Below are 25,119 nucleotides of genomic sequence, written 5' to 3'. Positions count from 1 at the left end.
GCTCCTTTTGTGTGTTCCACAGTGGTTACCCCGTTTTTTTGGCCTCGCTCCTAAAGTTGAATCTGAGTCCTCATTAGCTTTAATTGGTGTTGAAGTAATTGGAGCTGAAGCCTCAGAGGTGGTCGATGTTGAAGCCAAAGCTGAGTTATTATCACTGGTCATAACTGTACTTTCAAAACTTGAGAATGTCACTTTTTTGCTGCTTTTGTTGTTCTTGTGACTCCCTTTATTTTTGTTATTCTTTTTCTGTGACCTCTTTTCAGTATTCCAACTGTATACAATATTCAGATCATAATCACGTGTGTCCCTTGTGTATTTCTTATATTTATGCTCAGAGAGATCCACACTTAGTTTTTCTAAAGTCTCATCCAATTGGTTTTGAAAGGGCAAAAATGTATCATCATTTTTTAAAGGCTCTAGTTGTTCCTCTAAACTCTCAAGTTCTAATAGTATATTCTTTCTTTGCTCCTTTTTAAATATGACCAGTTTTTCCATTAGTATCAATGAACAATCACTAAGAGACTGATTCCAAGATGCCATAAATTCTGGGTACTCTTTGTGGAAGGCCGGATACTTTTTCATTCGTAACCCCTCGGAATTTTCTTTTCTTCTAAGTATTGTTCAAGGAATTCTATGTCCCACCAAAGTTTCAATTCTTTTATATGCAACTTTTCTTTATTCATGAACAGAGATCCCAATTCAACTTTATTCTCAACTGTTGCTGTGCCTTTAAATAATTGTTCCAATCTCTCTCTCCTCTGTTTATCTTTAAAAGCAGCCATATCCAAATCTAATTATCGTTGTCACACAGGATAATGATATAATACACTTCACACTGTCAGAATCCACACAGAGATAAGTTCAAGGCAATGAAGTTTACAAATTTAGTGCAGATATATAAGATCAGGTGATTAGTGAACCACAATTCAGCTAGCGTAACTTTTCACTCCTGAGTGGGAGTCCCACCTTACGCGGGATACACTTAGCTAACAAAAAAACTTTTTCAACATTCCTGGTTATTAGACAAATCTTTAGTGCAGAGGTTATCCATGATGATTTTGGAGATCACTCTTGGAAGGAGAACTAGAGGCGGGAAGATGTAAGCAGGATGATAACACCAAGGAAGTGTCAGCACATCCACTGCTTCCGCCTGAACTTCCCTGGACCTGGACAGGTATCTGGGAAGTTTCTTGTTTAGATGAGAGGCCATGAGATCCATCTCTGGAAGACCCCACATCTAAACAATCTGAGAAAACACATCTGGATGGAGAGACCACTCCCCTGGATGTAAAGTCTGGCGGCTGAGATAATCCGCCTCCCAATTGACTACACCTGGGATATGCACCGCAGAGATTAGACAGGAGCTGGATTCCGCCCAAGCAAGTATTCAAGATACTTCTTTCATAGCTTGGGGACTGTGAGTCCCACCCTGATAATTGACATAAGCCAGTGTTGTGATATTGTCTGTCTGAAAACAAATGAACGGTTCTCTCTTTAGCAGAGGCCAGAACTGAAGAGCCCTGAGAATTGCACGGAGTTCTAAAATATTTATTGGTAATCTCGCCTCTTGAGATTTCCAAACCCTTTGTGCTGTCAGAGATCCCCAAACAGCTCCCCAACCTGAAAGACTCGAATCTGTTGAGATCACAGTCCAGGTTGGTCGAACAAAAGAAGCCCCTTGAACCAAACGATGGTGATCTATCCACCATGTCAGAGAGTGTTGTACATTGGGATTCAAGGATATTAATTGTGATATATTTGTATAATCCCTGCACCATTGATTCAGCATGCAAAGCTGTAGAGGTCTCATGTGAAAACGAGCAAAGGGGATTGCGTCCAATGCTGCAGTCATGAGAGCTAAAACTTCCATGCACATAGCCACTGAAGGGAATGACTGAGACTGAAGGTGCCGGCATGCTGCGACCAATTTTAAACGTCTCTTGTCTGTTAGAGACAGAGTCATGGACACTGAATCTATCTGGAAGCCTAAAAAGGTGACCCTTGTCTGAGGAATCAAGAAACCTTTTGGTAAATTGATCCTCCAACCATGTTTCCGAAGAAACAAGACTAGTTGATTTGTGTGAGATTCTGCAGTACGTAAAGAATGAGCTAGTACCAAGATATTGTCCAAATAAGGAAACTCCGCAATACCCTGTTCTCTGATTACAGATAGTAGGGCACCCAGAACCTTTGAAAAGATTCTTGGAGCTGTTGCTAGGCCAAATGGAAGAGCAACAAACTGGTAATGCTTGTCTAGAAAAGAGAATCTCAGAAACTGATAGTGTTCTGGCTGAATCGGAATATGAAGGTATGCATTCTGCAAGTCTATTGTGGACATATAATGTCCCTGCTGAACAAAAGGCAGAATAGTCCTTATAGTCACCATATTGAAAGTTGGTACTCTTACATAACGATTCAAATTTTTCAGATCCAGAACTGGTCTGAATAAATTTTCTTTCTTTGGTACAATGAATAGGTTTGAATAAAACCCCACACCTTGTTCCTGAGGAGGAACTGGCATGATTACCCCTGAAGACTGCAGGTCTGAAACACACTTCAGAAAAGCCTGAGCTTTTACTGAATTTACAGGGATACGTGAAAGAAAAAATCTTCTCACAGGAGGTCTTACTTTGAATCCTATTCGATACCCTTGAGAGACAATGCTCTGAATCCAATGATTATGGACAGATTTTATCCAAAAATCCTTGAAAAACCTTAATCTGCCCCCTACCAGCTGAGCTGGAATGAGGGCCGCACCTTCATGCAGACTTAGGGGCTGACTTTGGTTTCCTAAATGGCTTGGATTTATTCCAATTTCAGGAAGGCTTACAATTGGAAGCAGATTCCTTGGGAGGAGGATTGAGTTTTTGTTCCTTATTCTGATGAAAGGAACGAAAACGGTTAGAAGCATTAGATTTACCCTTAGGTTTTTTTATCCTGAGGCATAAAAACCCCTTTTCGTCCAGTGATAGTTGAAATAATAGAATCCAACTGAGAACCAAATAAATTATTACCTTGAAAAGAAAGAGATAGTAATCTAGATTTAGATGTCATATCAGCATTCCCAGATTTAAGCCACAAAGCTCTTCTAGCTAATACAACTAAAGACATGGATCTAACATCAATTTTGATAATATCAAAAATGGCATCACAAATAAAATGATTAGCATGTTGCAGTAAGCGAATAATGCTAGATATGTCAGAATCCAATTCTTGTTGCGCTAAATTCTCCAACCAGAAAGTTGATGCAGCCGCAACATCAGCCAAAGAAATAGCAGGTCTGAGAAGATGACCTGAATATAAATAGGCCTTCCTTAGATAAGATTCAAGCTTCCTATCTAAAGGATCCTTAAAGGAAGTACTATCTTCCATAGGAATAGTGGTACGTTTAGCAAGAGTAGAAATAGCCCCATCAACTTTGGGGATTTTTCCCCAAAACTCTATAGATTTTGCTGGTAAAGGATACAATTTTTTAAACCTTGAAGAAGGAATAAAAGAAGTACCTGGCTTATTCCATTCCCTAGAAATCATATCAGAAATAGCCTCAGGAATAGGAAAAACCCCTGGAGAAACCACAGGAGGTTTAAAAACAGCATTTAAACGTTTATTAGACTGAACGTCAATAGGACTGGTTACCTCAATATCCAAAGTAATTAACACTTCTTTTAATAAAGAACGCAGAATAGATACTCTATTTTAAATAAATAAGTAGATTTGTCAGTGTCAATGTCTGAGGAAGGATCTTCTGTCTCAGATAGATCCTCATCAGAAGGGGATAATTTATTATGTTGTTGGTCATTTGAAATTTCATCAGCTAAATGAGAAGTTTTAAAAGACCTTTTACGTTTATTAGAAAGTGGAAATGCAGACAAAGCCTTCAGAATAGAATCAGAAACAAATTCTTTCAAATTTACAGGTATATCATGCACATTAGAAGTTGAAGGAACTGCAACTGGCAATGTACTATTACTGATGGAAACACTATCTGCATGTAAAAGTTTATCATGACAACTATTACAAATGACATTCGGTGAAATAACTTCTACAATTTTACAACAAATGCACTTAGCTTTGGTAGAACCGATGTCAGGCAGCAATGTTCCAGCAGAAACTTCTGAGACAGGATCATATTGGGACATCTTGCACAATGTAAGAGAAAAACAACATATAAAGCAAAATTATCTATTTCCTTATATGACAGTTTCAGGAATGGGAAAAAATGCAAAAGCATAGGCCTCTGAAAGAGAAAAAAGCAAGAGGCAAACATCAATGGGGTATTGAAATAATGAAAAATGACACACTCGCGTCACTAATGACGCCGCCGTGTGAAAGGTCTCGGCGTCATGTATGACGCCGGAAATTACGAAGTTGCGTCATAAACGTATTTTTTTGCGCCAAAAATATTTTCGCGCCAAGAATGACGCAATAAAGTTTAGCATTTGACGCACCCACGGGCCTAATACCCGCAATAGCAAGAAGTAGTCAATTGAAATAAAGACTAAACCCCAGGTAAGAAATACATTTCTTAAAATGTTTATATTCCCCAAATATGAAACTGACAGTCTGCAGAAGGAAATACATGAACCTGACTCATGGCAAATATAAGTACAATACATATATTTAGAACTTTACATAAATGCATAAAGTGCCAAACCATAGCTGAGGTGTCTTAAGTAATAAAAAACATACTTACCAAAAGACACCCATCCACATATAGCAGATAGCCAAACCAGTACTGAAACAGTTATCAGTAGAGGTAACGGTAAATTGAGAGTATATCGTCGATCTGAAAAGGGAGGTAGGAGATGAATCTCTACGACCGATAACAGAGAACCAATGAAATAGACCCCCATTAGGGAAATCATCGTATTCAAATAAGTGATAATCCCTTCACGTCCCTCTGACATTCGCTGTACTCTGAGAGGAATCGGGCTTCAACAATGCTGAGAAGAGCATATCAATGTAGAAATCTTAGCACAAACTTACTTCACCACCTCCATAGGAGGCAAAGTTTGTAAAACTGAATTGTGGGTGTGGTGAGGGGTGTATTTATAGGCATTTTGAGGTTTGGGAAACTTTGCCCCTCCTGGTAGGATTGTATATCCCATATGTCACTAGCTCATGGACTCTTGCCAATTACATGAAAGAAATAAGTACTGTCTTCCATAGGAATGGAAGTACGTTTGGCAAGAGTAGAAATAGCCCCATCAACTTTGGGGACTTTTCCCAAAACTCTAATCTAGCCGCTGGCAAAGGGTACAATCTTTTGAACCTAGAAGAAGGAATGAAAGAAGTACCAGGCTTATAATCCATTCCTTAGCAATCACCTCAGAAATAGCATCAGGAACTGGAAAAACCTCAAACAGCATAGCCCTCTGAGCATATAGAAGGCAAGAGGCAAATAGGAAGTGAGGTGAAAAAGAAACTACATTTTTTGGCGCCAAGTATGATGCACGACGCAAAAGGAAGATGTTTTTTTTTTTTGGCGCCAACAACATCCGGAAATGACGCAACTCGCGTCATAAAAGACGCAACCTTGTGCAAAGAAATCTGGTGTAAACTAAGACGCCGGAAAAGACAAACTTGAGTCATTAAAGACGTCCCTTCGCGCCAAAAAAATTCTCGCGCTAAAAGATGCAATAACAGCATTTTGTGACCTCGCAAGACTAATTTTGCCCGCGAAATTTAAAGAAAAACAGTCAATTTGAAAAAAAGGACTATACCCCATTAAGAAAAATAACTTCCTAAAACATGCTTCCCAAACTGACAGTCTGCAAAAGGAGATATACATAGACCTGACTCATTGAAAAACAGAATTTATGCTTACCTGATAAATTACTTTCTCCAACGGTGTGTCCGGTCCAGGGCGTCATCCTTACTTGTGGGATATTCTCTTCCCCAACAGGAAATGGCAAAGAGTCCCAGCAAAGCTGGCCATATAGTCCCTCCTAGGCTCCGCCCACCCCAGTCATTCGACCGACGGACAGGAGGAAATATATATAGGAGAAACCATATGGTACCGTGGTGACTGTAGTTAAAGAAAATAATTCATCAGACCGGATTAAAAAACCAGGGCGGGCCGTGGACCGGACACACCGTTGGAGAAAGTAATTTATCAGGTAAGCATAAATTCTGTTTTCTCCAACATTGGTGTGTCCGGTCCACGGCGTCATCCTTACTTGTGGGAACCAATACCAAAGCTTTAGGACACGGATGAAGGGAGGGAGCAAATCAGGTTACCTAAACGGAAGGCACCACAGCTTGCAAAACCTTTCTCCCAAAAATAGCCTCCGAAGAAGCAAAAGTATCAAATTTGTAAATTTGGCAAAAGTGTGCAGTGAAGACCAAGTCGCTGCCTTACATATCTGGTCAACAGAAGCCTCGTTCTTGAAGGCCCATGTGGAAGCCACAGCCCTAGTGGAGTGAGCTGTGATTCTTTCAGGAGGCTGCCGTCCGGCAGTCTCATAAGCCAATCGGATGATGCTTTTAAGCCAAAAGGAAAGAGAGGTAGAAGTCGCTTTTTGACCTCTCCTTTTACCAGAATAAACAACAAACAAGGAAGATGTTTGTCTGAAATCTTTTGTAGCCTCTAAATAGAATTTTAGAGCACGGACTATGTCCAAATTGTGTAACAAACGTTCCTTCTTTGAAACTGGATTCGGACATAAAGAAGGTACAACTATCTCCTGGTTAATATTTTTGTTAGAAACAACCTTAGGAAGAAAACCAGGCTTAGTACGCAAAACCACCTTATCTGCATGGAACACCAGATAGGGCGGAGAACACTGCAGAGCAGATAACTCTGAAACTCTTCTAGCAGAAGAAATTGCAACCAAAAACAAAACTTTCCAAGATAGTAACTTAATATCTATGGAATGTAAAGGTTCAAACGGAACCCCTTGAAGAACTGAAAGAACTAGATTTAGACTCCAGGGAGGAGTCAAAGGTCTGTAAACAGGCTTGATCCTAACCAGAGCCTGAACAAATGCTTGAACATCTGGCACAGCTGCCAGTCTTTTGTGTAGTAAGACAGATAAAGCAGAGATCTGTCCCTTTAGAGAACTTGCAGATAATCCTTTCTCCAAACCTTCTTGTAGAAAGGAGAGAATCTTAGGAATTTTTATCTTATTCCATGGGAATCCTTTGGATTCACACCAACAGATATATCTTTTCCATATTTTATGGTAAATCTTTCTAGTTACCGGTTTTCTGGCCTGAACCAGAGTATCTATCACAGAATCTGAAAACCCACGCTTCGATAGAATCAAGCGTTCAATCTCCAAGCCGTCAGCTGGAGGGAGACCAGATTTGGATGTTCGAATGGACCCTGAACAAGAAGGTCCTGTCTCAAAGGTAGCTTCCATGGTGGAGCTGATGACATATTCACCAGGTCTGCATACCAAGTCCTGCGTGGCCACGCAGGAGCTATCAAGATCACCGAGGCCCTCTTCTGATTGATCCTGGCTACCAGCCTGGGAATGAGAGGAAACGGTGGAAATACATAAGCTAGGTTGAAGGTCCAAGGTGCTACTAGTGCATCTACTAGAGTCGCCTTGGGATCCCTGGATCTGGACCCGTAGCAAGGAACCTTGAAGTTCTGACGAGACGCCATCAGATCCATGTCTGGAATGCCCCATAATTGAGTTATTTGGGCAAAGATCTCCAGATGGAGTTCCCACTCCCCCGGATGGAATGTCTGACGACTCAGAAAATCCGCCTCCCAGTTTTCCACACCTGGGATGTGGATCGCAGACAGGTGGCAGGAGTGATCCTCCGCCCATTGAATTATTTTGGTCACTTCTTTCATCGCCAGGGAACTCCTTGTTCCCCCCTGATGATTGATATACGCAACGGTCGTCATGTTGTCTGATTGGAACCTTATGAATCTGGCCTTTGCTAGCTGAGGCCAAGCCCTGAGAGCATTGAATATCGCTCTCAGTTCCAGAATGTTTATCGGGAGAAGAGACTCTTCCTGAGACCATAGACCCTGAGCTTTCAGGGATTCCCAGACCGCGCCCCAGCCCACTAGACTGGCGTCAGTCGTGACAATGACCCACTCTGGTCTGCGGAAGCTCATTCCCTCGGACAGATGGTCCAGGGTCAGCCACCAACGGAGTGAATCTCTGGTCTTCTGATCTACTTGAATCATTGGGGACAAGTCTGTATAGTCCCCATTCCACTGTTTGAGCATGCACAGTTGTAATGGTCTTAGATGAATTTGTGCAAAAGGAACTATGTCCATTGCTGCAACCATCAACCCTACTACTTCCATGCACTGCGCTATGGAAGGACGAGGAACAGAATGAAGAACTTGACAAGAGCTTAGAAGTTTTGATTTTCTGACCTCTGTCAGAAAAATCCTCATTTCTAAGGAATCTATTATTGTTCCCAAGAAGGGAACTCTTGTCGACGGAGACAGAGAACTTTTTTCTATGTTCACCTTCCATCCGTGTGATCTGAGAAAGGCCAGAACGATGTCTGTATGAACCTTTGCTTTTGACAGGGACGACGCTTGTATTAGAATGTCGTCCAAGTAAGGTACTACTGCAATGCCCCTCGGTCTTAGAACCGCTAGAAGGGACCCTAGCACCTTTGTGAAAATCCTTGGAGCAGAGGCTAACCCGAATGGAAGGGCCACAAACTGGTAATGCTTGTCCAGAAAAGCGAACCTTAGGAACTGATGATGTTCTTTGTGGACAGGAATATGTAGGTACGCATCCTTTAGATCCACGGTAGTCATAAATTGACTTTCCTGGATAGTGGGTAGAATCGTTCGAATGGTTTCCATCTTGAACGATGGTACACTGAGAAATTTGTTTAGGATCTTCAAATCCAAATTTGGTCTGAAAGTTCCCTCTTTTTTGGGAACTATGAACAGATTGGAATAAAATCCCATTCCTTGTTCCTTTATTGGAACTGGGTGTATCACTCCCATCTTTAACAGGTCTTCTACACAATGTAAGAATGCCTGTCTCTTTATTTGGTTTGAGGATAAGTGAGACATGTGGAACCTTCCCCTTGGGGGTAGTTCCTTGAATTCCAGGAGATAACCTTGAGAAACTATTTCTAGCACCCAGGGTTTCCTGAACATCTCTTGCCCAAGCCTGAGCAAAGAGAGAGAGTCTGCCCCCCCACTAGATCCGGTCCCGGATCGGGGGCTACTCCTTCATGCTGTTTTGTTAGCAGCGGCAGGCTTCTTGGCCTGCTTACCCTTGTTCCAGCCTTGCATCGGTTTCCAGGCTGGTTTGGGTTGTGAGGCATTACCCTCTTGCTTAGAGGATGCAGAATTAGAGGCCGGTCCGTTCCTGAAATTGCGAAAGGAACGAAAATTAGACTTATTTTTAGCCTTGAAAGACCTATCTTGTGGAAGGGCGTGGCCCTTTCCCCCAGTGATGTCTGAAATAATCTCTTTCAATTCTGGTCCAAATAGAGTTTTACCTTTGAAAGGGATGTTAAGCAATTTTGTCTTGGATGACACATCCGCTGACCAAGACTTTAGCCAAAGCGCTCTGCGCGCCACGATAGCAAACCCTGAATTTTTCGCCGCTAATCTAGCTAATTGCAAAGCGGCATCTAAAATAAAAGAGTTAGCCAATTTAAGTGCGTGAACTCTGTCCATAACCTCCTCATATGGAGTCTCCTCTACTGAGCGACTTTTCTAGTTCCTCGAACCAGAACCACGCTGCTGTAGTGACAGGAACAATGCACGAAATTGGTTGTAGAAGGTAACCTTGCTGTACAAAAATCTTTTTAAGCAAACCTTCCAATTTTTTATCCATAGGATCTTTGAAAGCACAACTATCTTCGATAGGAATAGTAGTGCGTTTGTTTAGAGTAGAAACTGCCCCCTCGACTTTAGGGACTGTCTGCCATAAGTCCTTTCTGGGGTCGACCATAGGAAATAATTTCTTAAATATAGGGGGGGGGGGAACAAAAGGTATGCCGGGCTTTTCCCACTCCTTATTTACTATGTCCGCCACCCGCTTGGGTATAGGAAAAGCGTCGGGGTGCACCGGAACCTCTACGAACTTGTCCATCTTGCATAATTTCTCTGGAATGACCAAGTTGTCACAATCATCCAGAGTAGATAACACCTCCTTAAGCAGTGCGCGGAGATGTTCTAATTTAAATTTAAATGTCACAACATCAGGTTCAGCTTGTTGAGAAATTTTTCCTGAATCTGAAATTTCTCCATCTGACAAAAACCTCCCTCATGGCCCCTTCAGATTGGTGTGAGGGTATGACAGAACAATTATCATCAGCGCCCTCCTGCTCTTCAGTGTTTAAAACAGAGCAATCACGCTTTCTCTGATAAGTAGGCATTTTGGATAAAATATTTGCTATGGAGTTATCCATTACAGCCGTTAATTGTTGCATGGTAATAAGCATTGACGCACTAGATGTACTAGGGGCCTCCTGCGTGGGCAAAACTGGTGTAGACACAGTAGGAGATGATGTAGTATCATGTTTACTCCCCTCATCTGAGGAATCATCTTGGGCAATTTCATTATCTGTGGCAGTACTGTCCTTACTTTGTTTGGACGCTATGGCACAATTATCACATAAATTTAAATGGGGAGACACATTGGCTTTCATACATATAGAACATAGCTTATCTGAAGGTACAGACATGTTAAACAGGCTTAAACTTGTCAACAAAGCACAAAAAAACGTTTTAAAACAAAACCGTTACTGTCTCTTTAAATTTTAAACAGAAAACACTTTATTACTGAATATGTGAAAAAGTATGAAGGAATTGTTCAAAAATTAACAAAATTTCACCACAGTGTCTTAAAGCATTAATAGTATTGCACACCAAATTTCAGAGCTTTAACCCTTAAAATAACAGTCCCAGCTATAGTCTTTGCTGAGACCCAACCAAGCCCAGAGGGGAATACGATACCAATTGAAGCCTTCTAGAAGCTTTTCCAGCAATTTTTAGCTCCTCACACATGCATCTGCATGCCCTGCTCTCAAAAAACAATTGCGCAGTAATGGCGCGAAAATGAGGCTCAGTCTACAACTAGGAAGGCCCCCTGACTGGAAAAGGTGTCTAACACAGTGCCTGCCGATTTTAGTTACTGTCTGCTAAAATCATCTTCCTCTCACAAACAGAAATCTTCATCCTTTTCTGTTTCAGAGTAAATGGTACATACCAGCACTATTTTAAAATAACAAACACTTGATAGAAGAATAAAAACTACATTTAAACACCAAAAAACTCTTAACCATCTCCGTGGAGATGTTGCCTGTGCAACGGCAAAGAGAATGACTGGGGTGGGCGGAGCCTAGGAGGGACTATATGGCCAGCTTTGCTGGGACTCTTTGCCATTTCCTGTTGGGGAAGAGAATATCCCACAAGTAAGGATGACGCCGTGGACCGGACACACCAATGTTGGAGAAATATAAGTAAATACATATATTTAAAACTTTATATTAATACATAAAGTGCCAAACCATAGCTGAGAGTGTCTTAAACAATGAAAACACACTTACTGAAAGACAAGCATCCACATATAGCAGATAGTCAAACCAGTACTGAAAAAGTATCAGCAGAGGTAATGGTATATAAGAGTATATCGTCGATCTGAAAAGGAAGGTAGGAGATGAATCCCTACGACCGATAGAGAACCTTTGAAAAGATTTGCCGCAAGGAAAACCATAAAATCAATAGGCGATACTCCCTTCACATCCCTCTGACAAACACTGTACTCTGAGAGGAATTGGGCTTCAAAATGCTGAGAAGCACTTATCATAGAACAAAAATCAAGCACAAACTTACTTCACCACCTCCATAGGGAGGCAAAGTTTGTAAAACTGAATTGTGGGTGTGGTGAGGGGTGTATTTATAGGCATTTTGAGGTTTGGGAAACTTTGCCCCTCCTGGTAGGATTGTATATCCCATACGTCACTAACTCATGGACTCTTGCTAATTACATGAAAGAAAGAAATATTTTCCTTTTTATGTTTAGATCAGTTAAAGATTAACCAATAGGTTTAGTTACAAATACAGGCTGTTTTTTTAGGAATATACAAATAGAAACAAGGCCACAGGGCCACCATGCTGAATTACTTATGGCTTAAAGGTATAGATGAAATAAATTCCAGGATAAACCAGGATTCTTTTCTATAAACTAGAGAAATTACACGCTGCTTCAAGTGTAAATAACTGACTTCAGCATGAAAACAGAACAGGGACAAAAGTAAGGTAAATTCACTGTTTCATATGTAATACATTAGCTACTTAAATTTGGTCTTTAAAGGACCAGTAAATACAGTATATTTGCATAATCATCCCATGCATGATAAAGAGACATTGTAATAGCACTTAGTCTGAACTTCAAATGAGTAGTAGATTGTTTTCTGACAAATTTCAAAGTTATGTCTATTTCCACTCCCCCTGTATCATGCGACTGCCATCAGCCAATCACAAAGGCATATACGTATATTCTATATATTCTTACACATGTTCAGTAGGAGCTGATGACTCAAAAAGAGTAAATATAAAAAAAAACTGTGCAGATTTTGTTAATGGGAGTAAATTGGAAAGTTGTTTAAAATGCCATATTCTATCTGAATTATGAAAGTTTAATTTGACTTGAGTGTCACTTTAATATCACTTGATTATGGTGAAAATTAAATATGAAGTTTCTCTTGACTTGCTGTTTTGTTTTGCTGCTATTTTGATAGACAGACCAAAAGAAAATAGAGAGTCTTAGTAGCTGAAAAGGATGTAATGCCAATGTGTGTAGATACCACAAAATAAGATATTCTGGTCAACTTTAAACAGATCAAGGACTCTTCCTCTTATCCAAGAAACTGCAAGATGCCTAAACCACACAAAACACTGGTAAAGCATTACAGACAGAAGATTTGTGAGTTGTCTTCCAATAAAGCACATGCTCTTCAATGCAAGTTTGGATGGGTAAGGAAAAATTTGGAATTGTGGCGTTCTTTTGGAAATGTTGCGCTTTTTTTTTTAAGGGGGGGGGGGGGGGTAGAGTTCTTTTTTTGTCTGATAAGAATGTTTTTAATGTTCCTGTCAGTCAGCATGGAGTGGAAGCTAAAGTACTGACATCTACAGCAAGCAAAAAATAAATGCAAAACATTACCAGAAAACTGAAACATAATTTTTTTTTTTAGAAATGCACCTTACCTTTGGAACCAAGTCCTGAAAATGCTCCATGATCACAGCAAATGATTTGCCATTCATCGCAAAGTGGTAATCAAAGGGCTGATTATCATCAACGACTTTAATAGAAATTTTCTATCGGGGGGAAAAAAACTCATAAGTAAACAATTATGAGTAAGGAAAGATAGCCCAAAAATATATATAAATATACACATACAATTAAAAACACTGAGCAGATTGTGTTTCCCCCCCCCCCTTAAATGGTAATACTGCTACCAGGTTCAGATTAAATCCTTTTCAAAAAGGCGTTGACGTAAAACTATGCTTTATAGGTTAGTATTTCCATATTATAAATACCTTTTTATTACGACTATCATTTAGTGTTAATGTGCTTCCATATTCCACACTTAGAGGTAAGGGTTACATAAACCAAAGGCAGGGATAGCCGGGAACAAAAGGATTTAAGGCTCTGTTCCCAATTCAATCTAAGTGAAAATAGGGAAATGCAAAAGGCTGAAATTGTTGTGTAAGGTAAACATAGATTGTGATGGCAGATAAGAACCATAGGCCCAATAAGTTTTCCTTTATTAATTCTAGGATAGCCTTATGCTTATCTCAGACATTCTTGAACCACCCACAGTGTTTGTCTTTACAACCTCTAATAGACGTTTATTCCATGAATCAACTATCCTGTCTGTAAAGAGGTGCTTCTGCAAATTACTCTTGAACCTACTACCCTTCAGCTTGAGTAAATGATCACTTGTTCTGGAGTTGTGTTTTTTGTGTGTGTGTGTGTGAGTGTGTGTGTGGGGGGGGGGGTAACTTACAGCCCCAGCTTTATTAAGCCCCTTTATATAGTTAAAAGTATCACACCTCTCCCTTCTCTCCTCAAAGCAATATGTGTATAGTTCATAGAGCCTTTCTATGTAAAGAGAGTAGCACATTTAGAAGAAGACTGAAGTGGCACTTGGTTATTATCTAGAGAGATGTAGCAAAGATGTTTCTGAAAGTAAGGGTTAAACTATTGAAAATAATTATGATATTATTGGAAGCTAGTGTAGGTAAGGAAGCTTGCACTAATATAAAGTATTTAATAAAATAAATATAAAAAATAAGGTTGATGCCCTTTGATGTACCCAGAGTGACAAGAGGCCTATCAATAGGTGGTATGTAGGAAACTAATCTAGTCACTCTGAATAAAAGAACATTTTTTTTTTAAATGTTGAAAGGCAAGATCATTACCAGTTTTCCACAGAATTTTTTTTCCAGCCGGGTAGCGTTATGAAGTAACCCAGTAGGGGCAGTGAAATGATTTGTAATATTATTAAAAAAAATTGTCTTAAGCACAAATTAATTGCTTTATTTAACAATGTATTAATGATAATTTGGGCAATAAACCTTGAACCTTTTTAATATTAGCACAACAAGCTACCACATAAATCTTACTTCTGAATTCAAGTCGTTTCTTGGCAAAGTGTCTGCATAATGCCAGTAGATCTTAGCAGCCTGACCATCCTTGGGAGGTAGGGCTTCAGCTACAATGACCTTATCATGAGGTAGAATCATTCCACAGTCCCGGGCAACAGAAATAGCAGTGAGCATGTTGTCTCCTGCAAAACCACAAGGAGGAAACACATGAAACAGAAGGTTGTACACATGAAGTATCTAATGAATTTTTTCCCCTTTTTACTCTTACCTGTAACCATAACCATGCGGATCTTGGCTTTGCGGAGATCTTCCAGAACACCTGGGGTTTCATCTTTGAGTTTGTTTTGCATAATAATTAACCCCAAGAATGTCATGTTGTTTTCAATGGCATCTCTGTAATGAGAACAAGGTATTTGTGGAACCAGAATAAAGCAATGGCATAAGTGTGGTGGGAATAGCAGCTAAAAGAGAAGTTTAAAGCAACCATGAGATGCAAATTAATTAAATCATTTATGCATACTTGGTGTTTTCTAAAGCCTATAAAATCTCTATCAAAAATTTATTCAGAAGAGTGCAAACATTACAACAAAATATCTGAAAGCATCCGTTGAAGAAGGCACATATAAATTGACCATCATCCAAAATTCTAAAGAACACTTCCACTCAGTTGAATCCCCTTAGAATGATATATATGTATGTATGTATATGTATGTATGTGCACCCCTCACATTTTTGTAAATATTTTATTATATCTTTTCATGTGACAACACTGAAGAAATGACACAATTTCCTACAATGTAAAGTAGTGAGTGTACAGCCTGTATAACAGTGTAAATTTGCTGTCCCATCAAAATAACTCAACACACAGCCATTAATGTCTAAACCGTTGGCAACAAAAGTGAGTATCCCCTAAGTGGAAATGTCCAAATTGGGCCCAAATGGTCAATATTTTGTGTGGCCACCATTATTTTCCAGCACTGCCTTAACCCTCTTGGGCATGAAGTTTATCAGAGCTTCACAGGTTGCCACTGGAGTCCTCTTCCACTCCTCCATGACAACATCACGGAGCTGGTGTATGTTGGAGACCTTGTGCTCCCCCACCTTCCGTTTGAGGATGCCCTACAGATGCTCGATAGGGTTTAGGTCTGGAAACATGCTTGGCCAGTCCATCACCTTTACCCTCAGCTTCTTTAGCAAGGCAGTGGTCGTCTTGGAGGTATGTTTGGGGTCGTTATGTTGGAATACTGCCCTGTGGCCCAGTCTCCGATATGTTTTTATTATTGGATTTTCCACAATTGTTATTTTATTGAACATTTTAATGGTGTGCTTTTTTCATCCATTGTCCAGATCATAGTTATGCTATTTGTAATTATTTTGTGAATTAATACAATACCACCTCCATTTTCCGCAATATACCGGATCTAAAAGCCTTCAACAACAACCTCGGCCTGGACATCCAACTCCCACCATCAATTGCTCATCTACAAGAAAACATTCCCACAGAACCTGGAATTGCAGGAGAGGGCCCACCATAAGCCTTCTTCTAGTACAGAACTGCTTATATCAAGACTTTATTCCTAAAATGGAGTAGAGAAATCCGCCAAACTGCACCAGGAACTTTTCTGATATTGACCTGCCTCTCCTTCGGACGGGTAATATAGGATGTAGAATATTTGATTTTTGCCTATTTGTTTATTAAAATGTTCAATTGTTATTAATTTGTAACTGTCATAGTTGTAAGGTGCTCCTTAGGGCAAATGTAGAGAGAGAAAACACAGTCCCGTCGTTCAAGAGGGGAAAACCATATTTAAATGTTTCTAACACGTACAACTCCATAGGGATATCGAAAACCATGTCTACCAAGCTTAACAATTAAAAATAGGCAGCTTCGAAAATGCTCGACATGAGTTTGAAGGAAAATGAGATAGCCGCATTTGCACTGGGGAATCATCTGTAACACACCATCCTTACACACCAGAGGATACAATAGACACTACAATTAACGGAGATACTTTCATCATATACATATCCACGAACATGCATATAATATCATACCACCCACAAACCTTCTATAACACGTTCGCTTCCCTGCGCAAAACACAAAACATAAAACACAAAACATAACACACAAATCAAAACCACATAACACATAGAATAAGACACACAAAAAAACAAACAAACAAAAAAAACATGTAAACTAGCAACTGCTGCCACGGATTGCACAACATACATTAGTACGTACCACCCACACACCTTACAAATAAGCACGCTAGTCATAGGTTTTAGTCTAGGGATATTACCCCTAGTGTTATTTTTTCTTTGTTTAACTGTTACACTCGTTTCTGGTAAATACTTATTACGTTTGATATTGCGCAATCTTGTTTTACTATTAACCTATTAACCCTACTGTCGAATATATAAAGGTTACAACTTTACCATTTGATACTCCCCCCCCATTCCTAACCTCCTCCCTTCCTTAAAAAAAAATGCAGGGATTTATTTCTAATTAAGACAAAGCGTCAGGTGACCCCCCCCCCCACATGGTCTGAGGAAGGGGAGTATTCCCCGAAACTTCATCGTAATAAAACATAATTTATGTAAGAACTTACCTGATAAATTCATTTCTTTCATATTAGCAAGAGTCCATGAGCTAGTGACGTATGGGATATACATTCCTACCAGGAGGGGCAAAGTTTCCCAAATCTTAAAATGCCTATTAATACACCCCTCACCACACCCACAATTCAGTTTAACGAATAGCCAAGAAGTGGGGTGATAAAAAAGGAGCGAACGCATCAAAAAAATAAGGAATTGGAATAATTGTGCTTTATACAAAAAATCATAACCACCACAAAAAAGGGTGGGCCTCATGGACTCTTGCTAATATGAAAGAAATTAATTTATCAGGTAAGTTCTTACATAAATTATGTTTTCTTTCATGTAATTAGCAAGAGTCCATGAGCTAGTGACGTATGGGATAATAAATACCCAAGATGTGGAACTTCCACGCAAGAGTCACTAGAGAGGGAGGGATAAAATAAAGACAGCCAATTCCGCTGAAAAATTAATCCACTACCCAAATCAAAAAAGTTTCAATTTTTATAATGAAAAAAACTGAAAATATAAGCAGAAGAATCAAACTGACACAGCTGCCTGAAGTACCATTCTACCAAAACTGCTTCTAAAGAAGAGAAAACATCAAAATGAAAAGAAGACCAAGTCATTGCTTTGCAAATCTGATCAACAGAAGCTTTATTCTTAAAAAGCCCAGGAAGTAGAAACTTACCTAGTAGAATGAGCCATAATCCTCCGAGTCGGGAATTCACCCGACTCCAAATAAGCATGATGAATCAAAAGTTTAAGCAAGATGCCAAATAAATGGCAGAAGCCTTTTGACCTTCCTAACACCAGAAAAGATAACAAATAGACTAGAAGACTATCTGAAATCTGAATAGCTTCAACATAAGATTTCAAAACTCTTACCATATCCAAAGAATGTAAGAATCTTACCAAAGAAGTCTTAGGAAAAGACAATAATTCCTCCCTAATGTTGATAGAAAACACAACTTTAGGTAAGAATTGAAATGAGGATAGCAAAAACCACCTTATCCTGATGAAAAAAATCAGAAAAAGGAGACTCACAAGAAAGAACAAAAAAATGTTCTAGCTGAAGAGATGTCTAAAAAGAACAATACTTTCCATGAAAGTAAATAATGTCTAGAGAAAACATATGCTCAAATAGAAGAGCCTGTAAAGAATTAGAACGAAAATAAAACTCCAAGGAGGAGAAATTGGCTTAATAACAGGTTTGATAAGAACCAAAGCCTGAACAAAATAATGAATAACAGGAAGGAACACTGCCTTACCTTGATGAAAAATCAGAAAAGGAGATCCACAAGAAAGAGCAGAAAACTCAGAAACTCTTCTAGCAGAAGAGATAACCAAAAGGAACAATACTTTCCAAGAAAGTAATTTTAATGTCCAGAGAACGCAAAGGTTCAAACGGAGGAGCCTGTAAAGCCCTCAGTACCAAATTGAGACTCCAAGGAGGAGATATTGACTGAATGACAGGCTTGATACAAACCAAAGCCTGTGCAAAACAATGAATATCAGAATGAATAGCAATCTTTCTGTGAAAAAGAACAGAAAGAGTAGAGATTTGTCCATTCAAAGAACTTGCAGACAAAACCTTATCTAAACCAACCTGAAAAATTTTAAAATTCTAGGAATTCTAAAAGAATGCCAAAAGAATTTATGAGAAGAACACCAAGAAATTAAAGTCTTCCAAACTTGATAATAAATCTTTCTAGAGACAGATTTACAAACCTGTAACATAGTATTAATCACTGAGTCAGAGAAACCTCTATGACTAAGAATCAAATGTTCAATCTCCATACCTTCAAATTAAATGATTTGAGATCCTGATGGAAAAATGGGATTTGAGATAAAAGGTCTGGTCTTAACGGAAATGTCCAAGGTTGGCAACTGGCCATCCGAATGAGATCCGCATACCAAAACCTGAGAGGCCATGCTGGAACCACCAGCAGTACAAACGAACGCTCCATTAGAATTTTGGAAGAACTAGAGGCGGAAGATATAGACAGAATGATAATTCCAAGGAAGTGTCAATGCATACGCTACTTCCGCCTGAGGACCCCCGGACCTGAAATAGGCCCCTGGGAAGTTCCTTGTTAAGACGAGAGGCCAACAGATCTATTTCTGGAAGCCCTCACATCTGAAAAATTGAAAAACATATCTGGGTAAAGACCATTTTCCCGGATGTAAAGCTTGATTAACCGAGATAATCCGCTTCCCAAACGTCTATACCTGGGAAAAAGACCCCAGAATTTAGATAGGAGCTGGATTTAGCCCAAGCAAATATCCGAGATACTTTTGTCACAGTCTAAAGACTGATAGTCACACCCTGATGATTGACATACACCACAGATGTGATAATGTCTGAAAAAAACAATAAACGTCTCTTCTTCAAAAAAAAAACAACTGAAGAACTCTGGGAATGCACGGAGTTCCAAAATATCAAATGGTAATCTCGTCTCCTGAGATTTCCAAACCCCTTGTGCTGACAGAGAACCTCAGACAGCCTCCCAACCTAAAAGACTCGCATCTATAGAGATCATGGTCCAGGTTGAAAGAATCGAAGAGACCTGTAGAACTAAATTATGGTGATCTTAACCACCGAATCAAAGATAGATAAACATAGAATTCGAAGATTTAAAAAATGAAATCCTAGAATCCCTGCACCATTATGCAGCATAAAAAACTGGAAAGGTTTTCTATGAAAATGAGCAAAGGGAAATGAGTCCAATGCTGCAGCCATAAGACCTAAATTTCCATGCATATATAGCAACTGAAGGAAATAATAGAGACTGAAGGTACCGACAGACGGAACCCAATAAAAAAAAAAATCACTTATCTGTTAGAGACAAAGACAGTGACACAATCTATCTGGAAACCTAAAAAAGGTGACCCTTGTGTGAGGAATCAAGAGCTTTTGATAAAAAGATCCTCTAACCATGTCTTGAAAAAACAAAGTTGAATCATATGAGATTCCGTAGTCTCAGAAAATAAAAATAATCTGAATGAAAACAGAAATGAAGATATGCATCTATTGTATCTAATGAAAACAAATAATGCTATCACTGACCAAAAAAAGTCAGAATAGACCATATAAATACCAATCTGAAAGATGGTATATTTATATAATAAAAAGATTTTCTATCTTTGGAACAATGAATAGTTTGAATAAAACCCCAAAACCCAGATCCTAAAAATGGAACTGGAATAAATACCCCAGAAGATTCCAGATCTGAGCAGCGCTTGATCCTCAACAGGTGATCCACCGCACTTCAACATTACCCAAAATATATGGGACTGAAACACATTAAGGAAAGTGTTAGCCTTACTGGAATAGCTGGAATATAATAGAGAGAAAAAGACTTCTCACAGACGGTTTTACTTCAAATTTTATTTTTTAAATTTGGTCTTTAAAGGACCAGTAAATACAGTATATTTGCATAATCATCCCATGCATGATAAAGAGACATTGTAATAGCACTTAGTCTGAACTTCAAATGAGTAGTAGATTGTTTTCTGACAAATTTCAAAGTTATGTCTATTTCCACTCCCCCTGTATCATGCGACTGCCATCAGCCAATCACAAAGGCATATACGTATATTCTATATATTCTTACACATGCTCAGTAGGAGCTGATGACTCAAAAAGAGTAAATATAAAAAAAAACTGTGCACATTTTGTTAATGGGAGTAAATTGGAAAGTTGTTTAAAATGCCATATTCTATCTGAATTATGAAAGTTTAATTTGACTTGAGTGTCACTTTAATATCACTTGATTATGGTGAAAATTAAATATGAAGTTTCTCTTGACTTGCTGTTTTGTTTTGCTGCTATTTTGATAGACAGACCAAAAGAAAATAGAGAGTCTTAGTAGCTGAAAAGGATGTAATGCCAATGCCTGTAGATACCACAAAATAAGATATTCTGGTCAACTTTAAACAGATCATGGATTCTGCATGTAAAAGTTTATCATGATAACTTATTACAAACCATAGCTAAAGATAAAGATTCATAACATTTAAAATAAATGAACTTAGCTTGGTAGGACTTCTTAGTCAACAGGAATCCCTCAGTATGTTCTGATCCAGGAATAATTTATGGAAAATCTTGCAATATGTAATAGAAAAAAACAACATATAAAGCAAAATTATCAAATTCCTTAAATGACAGTTTCAGGAATGGGGAAAAATGCAAAACAAACAAGCCTCTAGCAACCAGAAGCAACCAAAAAGTGAGACTTAAATAATGTGAAAAAAGTGGCGCCAAGTATCACACCCACACTTTTTGGCGCAAAAAACGTCTGTAACACACATGCGTCAAAAATGACGCAACCACGTGTAAACTTCCGGCGCCGGAAATGACAAAATTTTGCGCCAAAAAAGTTTGCGCTAAGAATGACGCAATAAATTGAAGTATTTTCTGCCCCCGCGAGCCTAACAGCCCGCAAGGAAAAAAGTCAATTAGAAAATTTCTTTAAGGTAAGAAAAAATATTTTATTCATATGCATTTTCCCAAATAATGAAACTGACAGTCTGAAGAAGGAATACTGATTATCCTGAATCATGGCAAATATAAGTTTAAAGACATATATTTAGAACTTGTATAAAGTGCCCAACCATAGCTTAGAGTGTCACAAAAAATAAGACTTACTTACTCCAGGACACTCATCTACATATAGCAGATAGCCAAACCAGTACTGAAACGAGAATCAGTAGAGGTAATGGTATATAAGAGTATATCGTCGATCTAAAAAGGGAGGTAAGAGATGAATCTCTACGACCGATAACAGAGAACCTATGAAATAGATCCCGTAGAAGGAGACCATTGAATTCAAATAGGCAATACTCTCTTCCCATCCCTCTGACATTCACTGCACTCTGAGAGGAAAACCGGGCTCCAGCCTGCTGTGAAGCGCATATCAACGTAGAATCTAGCACAAACTTACTTCACCACCTCCACGGGAGGCAAAGTTTGTAAAACTGAATTGTGGGTGTGGTGAGGGGTGTATTTATAGGCATTTTAAGGTTTGGGAAACTTTGCCCCTCCTGGTAGGAATGTATATCCCATATGTCACTAGCTCATGGACTCTTGCTAATTACATGAAAGAAATCTATATTTACTTTAAGCCCAGAGACTGCTGTCTTCTATCTACTATATATATATATATATATATATATATATATATATATATAAAACACAATAGGATAATACGATAACCATTATACACTTGGGGAGTTGCAAGGGAGTGTTTTGTTATACACTTTGGTGGGTTATTGTACATAAATGATGATGTCACTATTGTGATTTGTAAAATATGTTTGTATATTAGCAACTAAAATGCAATATCTGATTTGTATTATAGATGGTCTTGACAAAGGCTTAAAGGGACACTGAACCCAAATTTTTTCTTTCATGATTCAGATAGAGCATGCAATTTAAAGCACTTTCTAATTTACTCCTAATATCAATGTTTCTTTATTCTCTTGCTATCTTTATTTGAAAAGCAAGAATGTAAGTTTAGAAGCCAGCCCATTTTTGGTTCACAACCTGGGTTGTCCTGGCCGATTGGAAAGCAACAATAAACGAGTGCTGTCCATGGTTCTGAACCAAAAATTGTCTGGCTCCTTAACTTAGATGCCTTATGTTTCAAATAAAGAAAGCAAGAGAACGAAGAAAAAATGATAATAGGAGTAAATTAGAAAGTTGCTTAAAAATGCATGCTCTGTCTGAATCATTTAAGAAAAAAATTAGGTTCAGTGTCCCTTTAAGTAATAAGCCAAAACGTCAACTTTTGATGGAAATCACTTACATTGAATAAAACATAATTTACATGATAAATTAATTTCTTTCATATTGGCAAGAGTTCATGAGCTAGTGACGTATGGAATATACAATCCTACCAGGAGGGGAAAGTCTCCCAAACCTCAAAATGCCTATAAATACACCCCTCAACATACCCACAATTCAGTTTAACGAATAGCCAAGTAGTGGGGTGATAAAGAAAGGAGTAAAAAGCATCAACAAAGGAATTTGAAAATAATTCAAAAAAATCATAACCACCATAAAAAGGGTGGGGCTCATTAACTCTTGCCAATATGAAAAAAATGAATTTACCAGGTAAGTTCTTACATAAATTATGTTTTCTTTCATGAAATTGGCAAGAGTCCATGAGCTAGTGACGTATGGGATAGCAATACCCAAGATGTGGAACTCCACGCAAGGAGTCACTAGAGAGGGAGGGATAAAAATAAAAACAGCCATTTTCCGCTGAAATAATTAATCCACAACCAAAAAATAAGTTTATTCTCATAAATGAAAGTAAAAAACTTAGATCAAAAGCAGAAGAATCAAACTGAAACAGCTGCCTGAAGAACTTTTCTACCAAAAACTGCTTCTGAAGAAGCAAATACATACAAACGGTAGAATTTAGTAAATGTATGCAAAGAAGACCAAGTTGCTGCTTTGCAAATCTGATCAACTAAAGCATCATTCTTAAAAGCCCACGAAGTAGAGACTGATCTAGTAGAATGAGCTGTAATTCTCTGAGGCGGAGCTTGACCCGACTCCAAATAAGCTTGATGAATCAAAAACTTTAACCACGAAGCCAAGGAAACAGCAGAAGCCTTCTGACCATTCCTAGAACCAGAAAATATAACAAATAGACTAGAAGTCTTCCTGAAATCTTTAGTAGCTTCAACATAATATTTCAAAGCTCTAACCACATCCAAAGAATGTAAGGATCTCTCCAGAGAATTCTTAGGATTAGGACACAAGGAAGGGACAACAATTTCTCTATTAATGTTGTTAGAATTCACAACCTTAGGTAAGAATTTAAATGAAGTCCGCAAAATCGCCTTATCCTGATGAAAAATCAGAAAAGGAGATTCACAAGAGAGAGCGGATAATTCAGAAACTCTTCTAGCAGAAGAGATGGCCAAAAGAAACAACACTTTCCAAGAAAGTAGTTTAATGTCCAAACAATGCATAGGCTCAAACGGAGGAGCCTGCAAAGCCTTCAAAACTAAATTAAGACTCCAGGGAGGAGAGATTGATTTAATGACAGGCTTGATACGAACCAAAGCCTGCACAAAACAATGAATATCAGGAAGTTTAGCAATCTTTCTGTGAAATAAAACAGAAAGAGTAGAGATTTGTCCTTTCAAGGAACTTGCAGAGAAACCTTTATACAAACCATCCTGAAGAAACTGTAAAATTCTAGGAATTCTAAAAGAATGCCAAGAGAATTTATGAGAAGAACACCATGAAATGTAAGTCTTCCAAACTCGATAATAAATCTTTCTAGACACAGATTTGCGAGCCTGCAACATAGTATTAATCACTGAGTCAGAGAAACCTCTATGACTAAGCACTAAGCGTTAAATCTCCATACCTTCAAATTTAATGATTTGAGATCCTGATGGAAAAACGGACATTGAGATAGAAGGTCTGGCCTTAGTGGAAGTGGCCAAGGTTTGCAACTGTACATCTGGACAAGATCCGCATACCAAAACCTGTGAGGCCATGCTGGAGCTACCATCAGCACAAACAATTGTTCCATGATGATCTTGGAGATCACTCTTGGAAGAAGAACTAGAGGCGGGAAAATATAAGCAGGTTGATAACACCAAGGAAGTGTCAATGCATCTACTGCTTCCGCCTGAGGATCCCTGGACCTGGACAGGTACCTGGGAAGTTTTTTGTTTAGATGAGATGCCATCAGATCTATTTCTGGAAGCCCCCACATCTGAACAATTTGAGAAAACACATCTGAGTGGAGAGACCATTCTCCCGGATGTAAAGTCTGACGACTGAGGTAATCCGCTTCCCAATTGTCTATACCTGGGATATGAACCTCAGAAATTAGACAGGAGCTGGATTCCGCCCAAACATTGGGATTTAAGGATATTAATTGTGATATCCTTGTATACTCCCTGCACCATTGGTTCAGCATACAAAACTGGAG

At 38.8% G+C, this 25,119-nt stretch overlaps 1 protein-coding gene across 1 annotated transcript in view; it reads right to left on the bottom strand.

Moving 5' to 3' along the window:
- The window catches only part of ATP13A3 (ATPase 13A3), a gene marked incomplete in the record, with an annotated part of 582,093 nt that overhangs the window by 197,095 nt on the left and 359,879 nt on the right, over nt 1-25,119 (bottom strand). Inside the window, 3 exon segments of the mRNA XM_053710208.1 lie at nt 13,157-13,267; nt 14,579-14,742; nt 14,829-14,953. Coding sequence (XP_053566183.1) covers nt 13,157-13,267; nt 14,579-14,742; nt 14,829-14,953 — 400 coding nt within the window.

This window comes from Bombina bombina, chromosome 4 (assembly GCF_027579735.1).
Source record: "Bombina bombina isolate aBomBom1 chromosome 4, aBomBom1.pri, whole genome shotgun sequence".
NCBI classification, from domain to species: domain Eukaryota; kingdom Metazoa; phylum Chordata; class Amphibia; order Anura; family Bombinatoridae; genus Bombina; species Bombina bombina.
The sequence above is the reverse complement of the archived record's forward strand: the minus strand, read 5'-3'. Positions and strand labels throughout refer to the sequence as shown.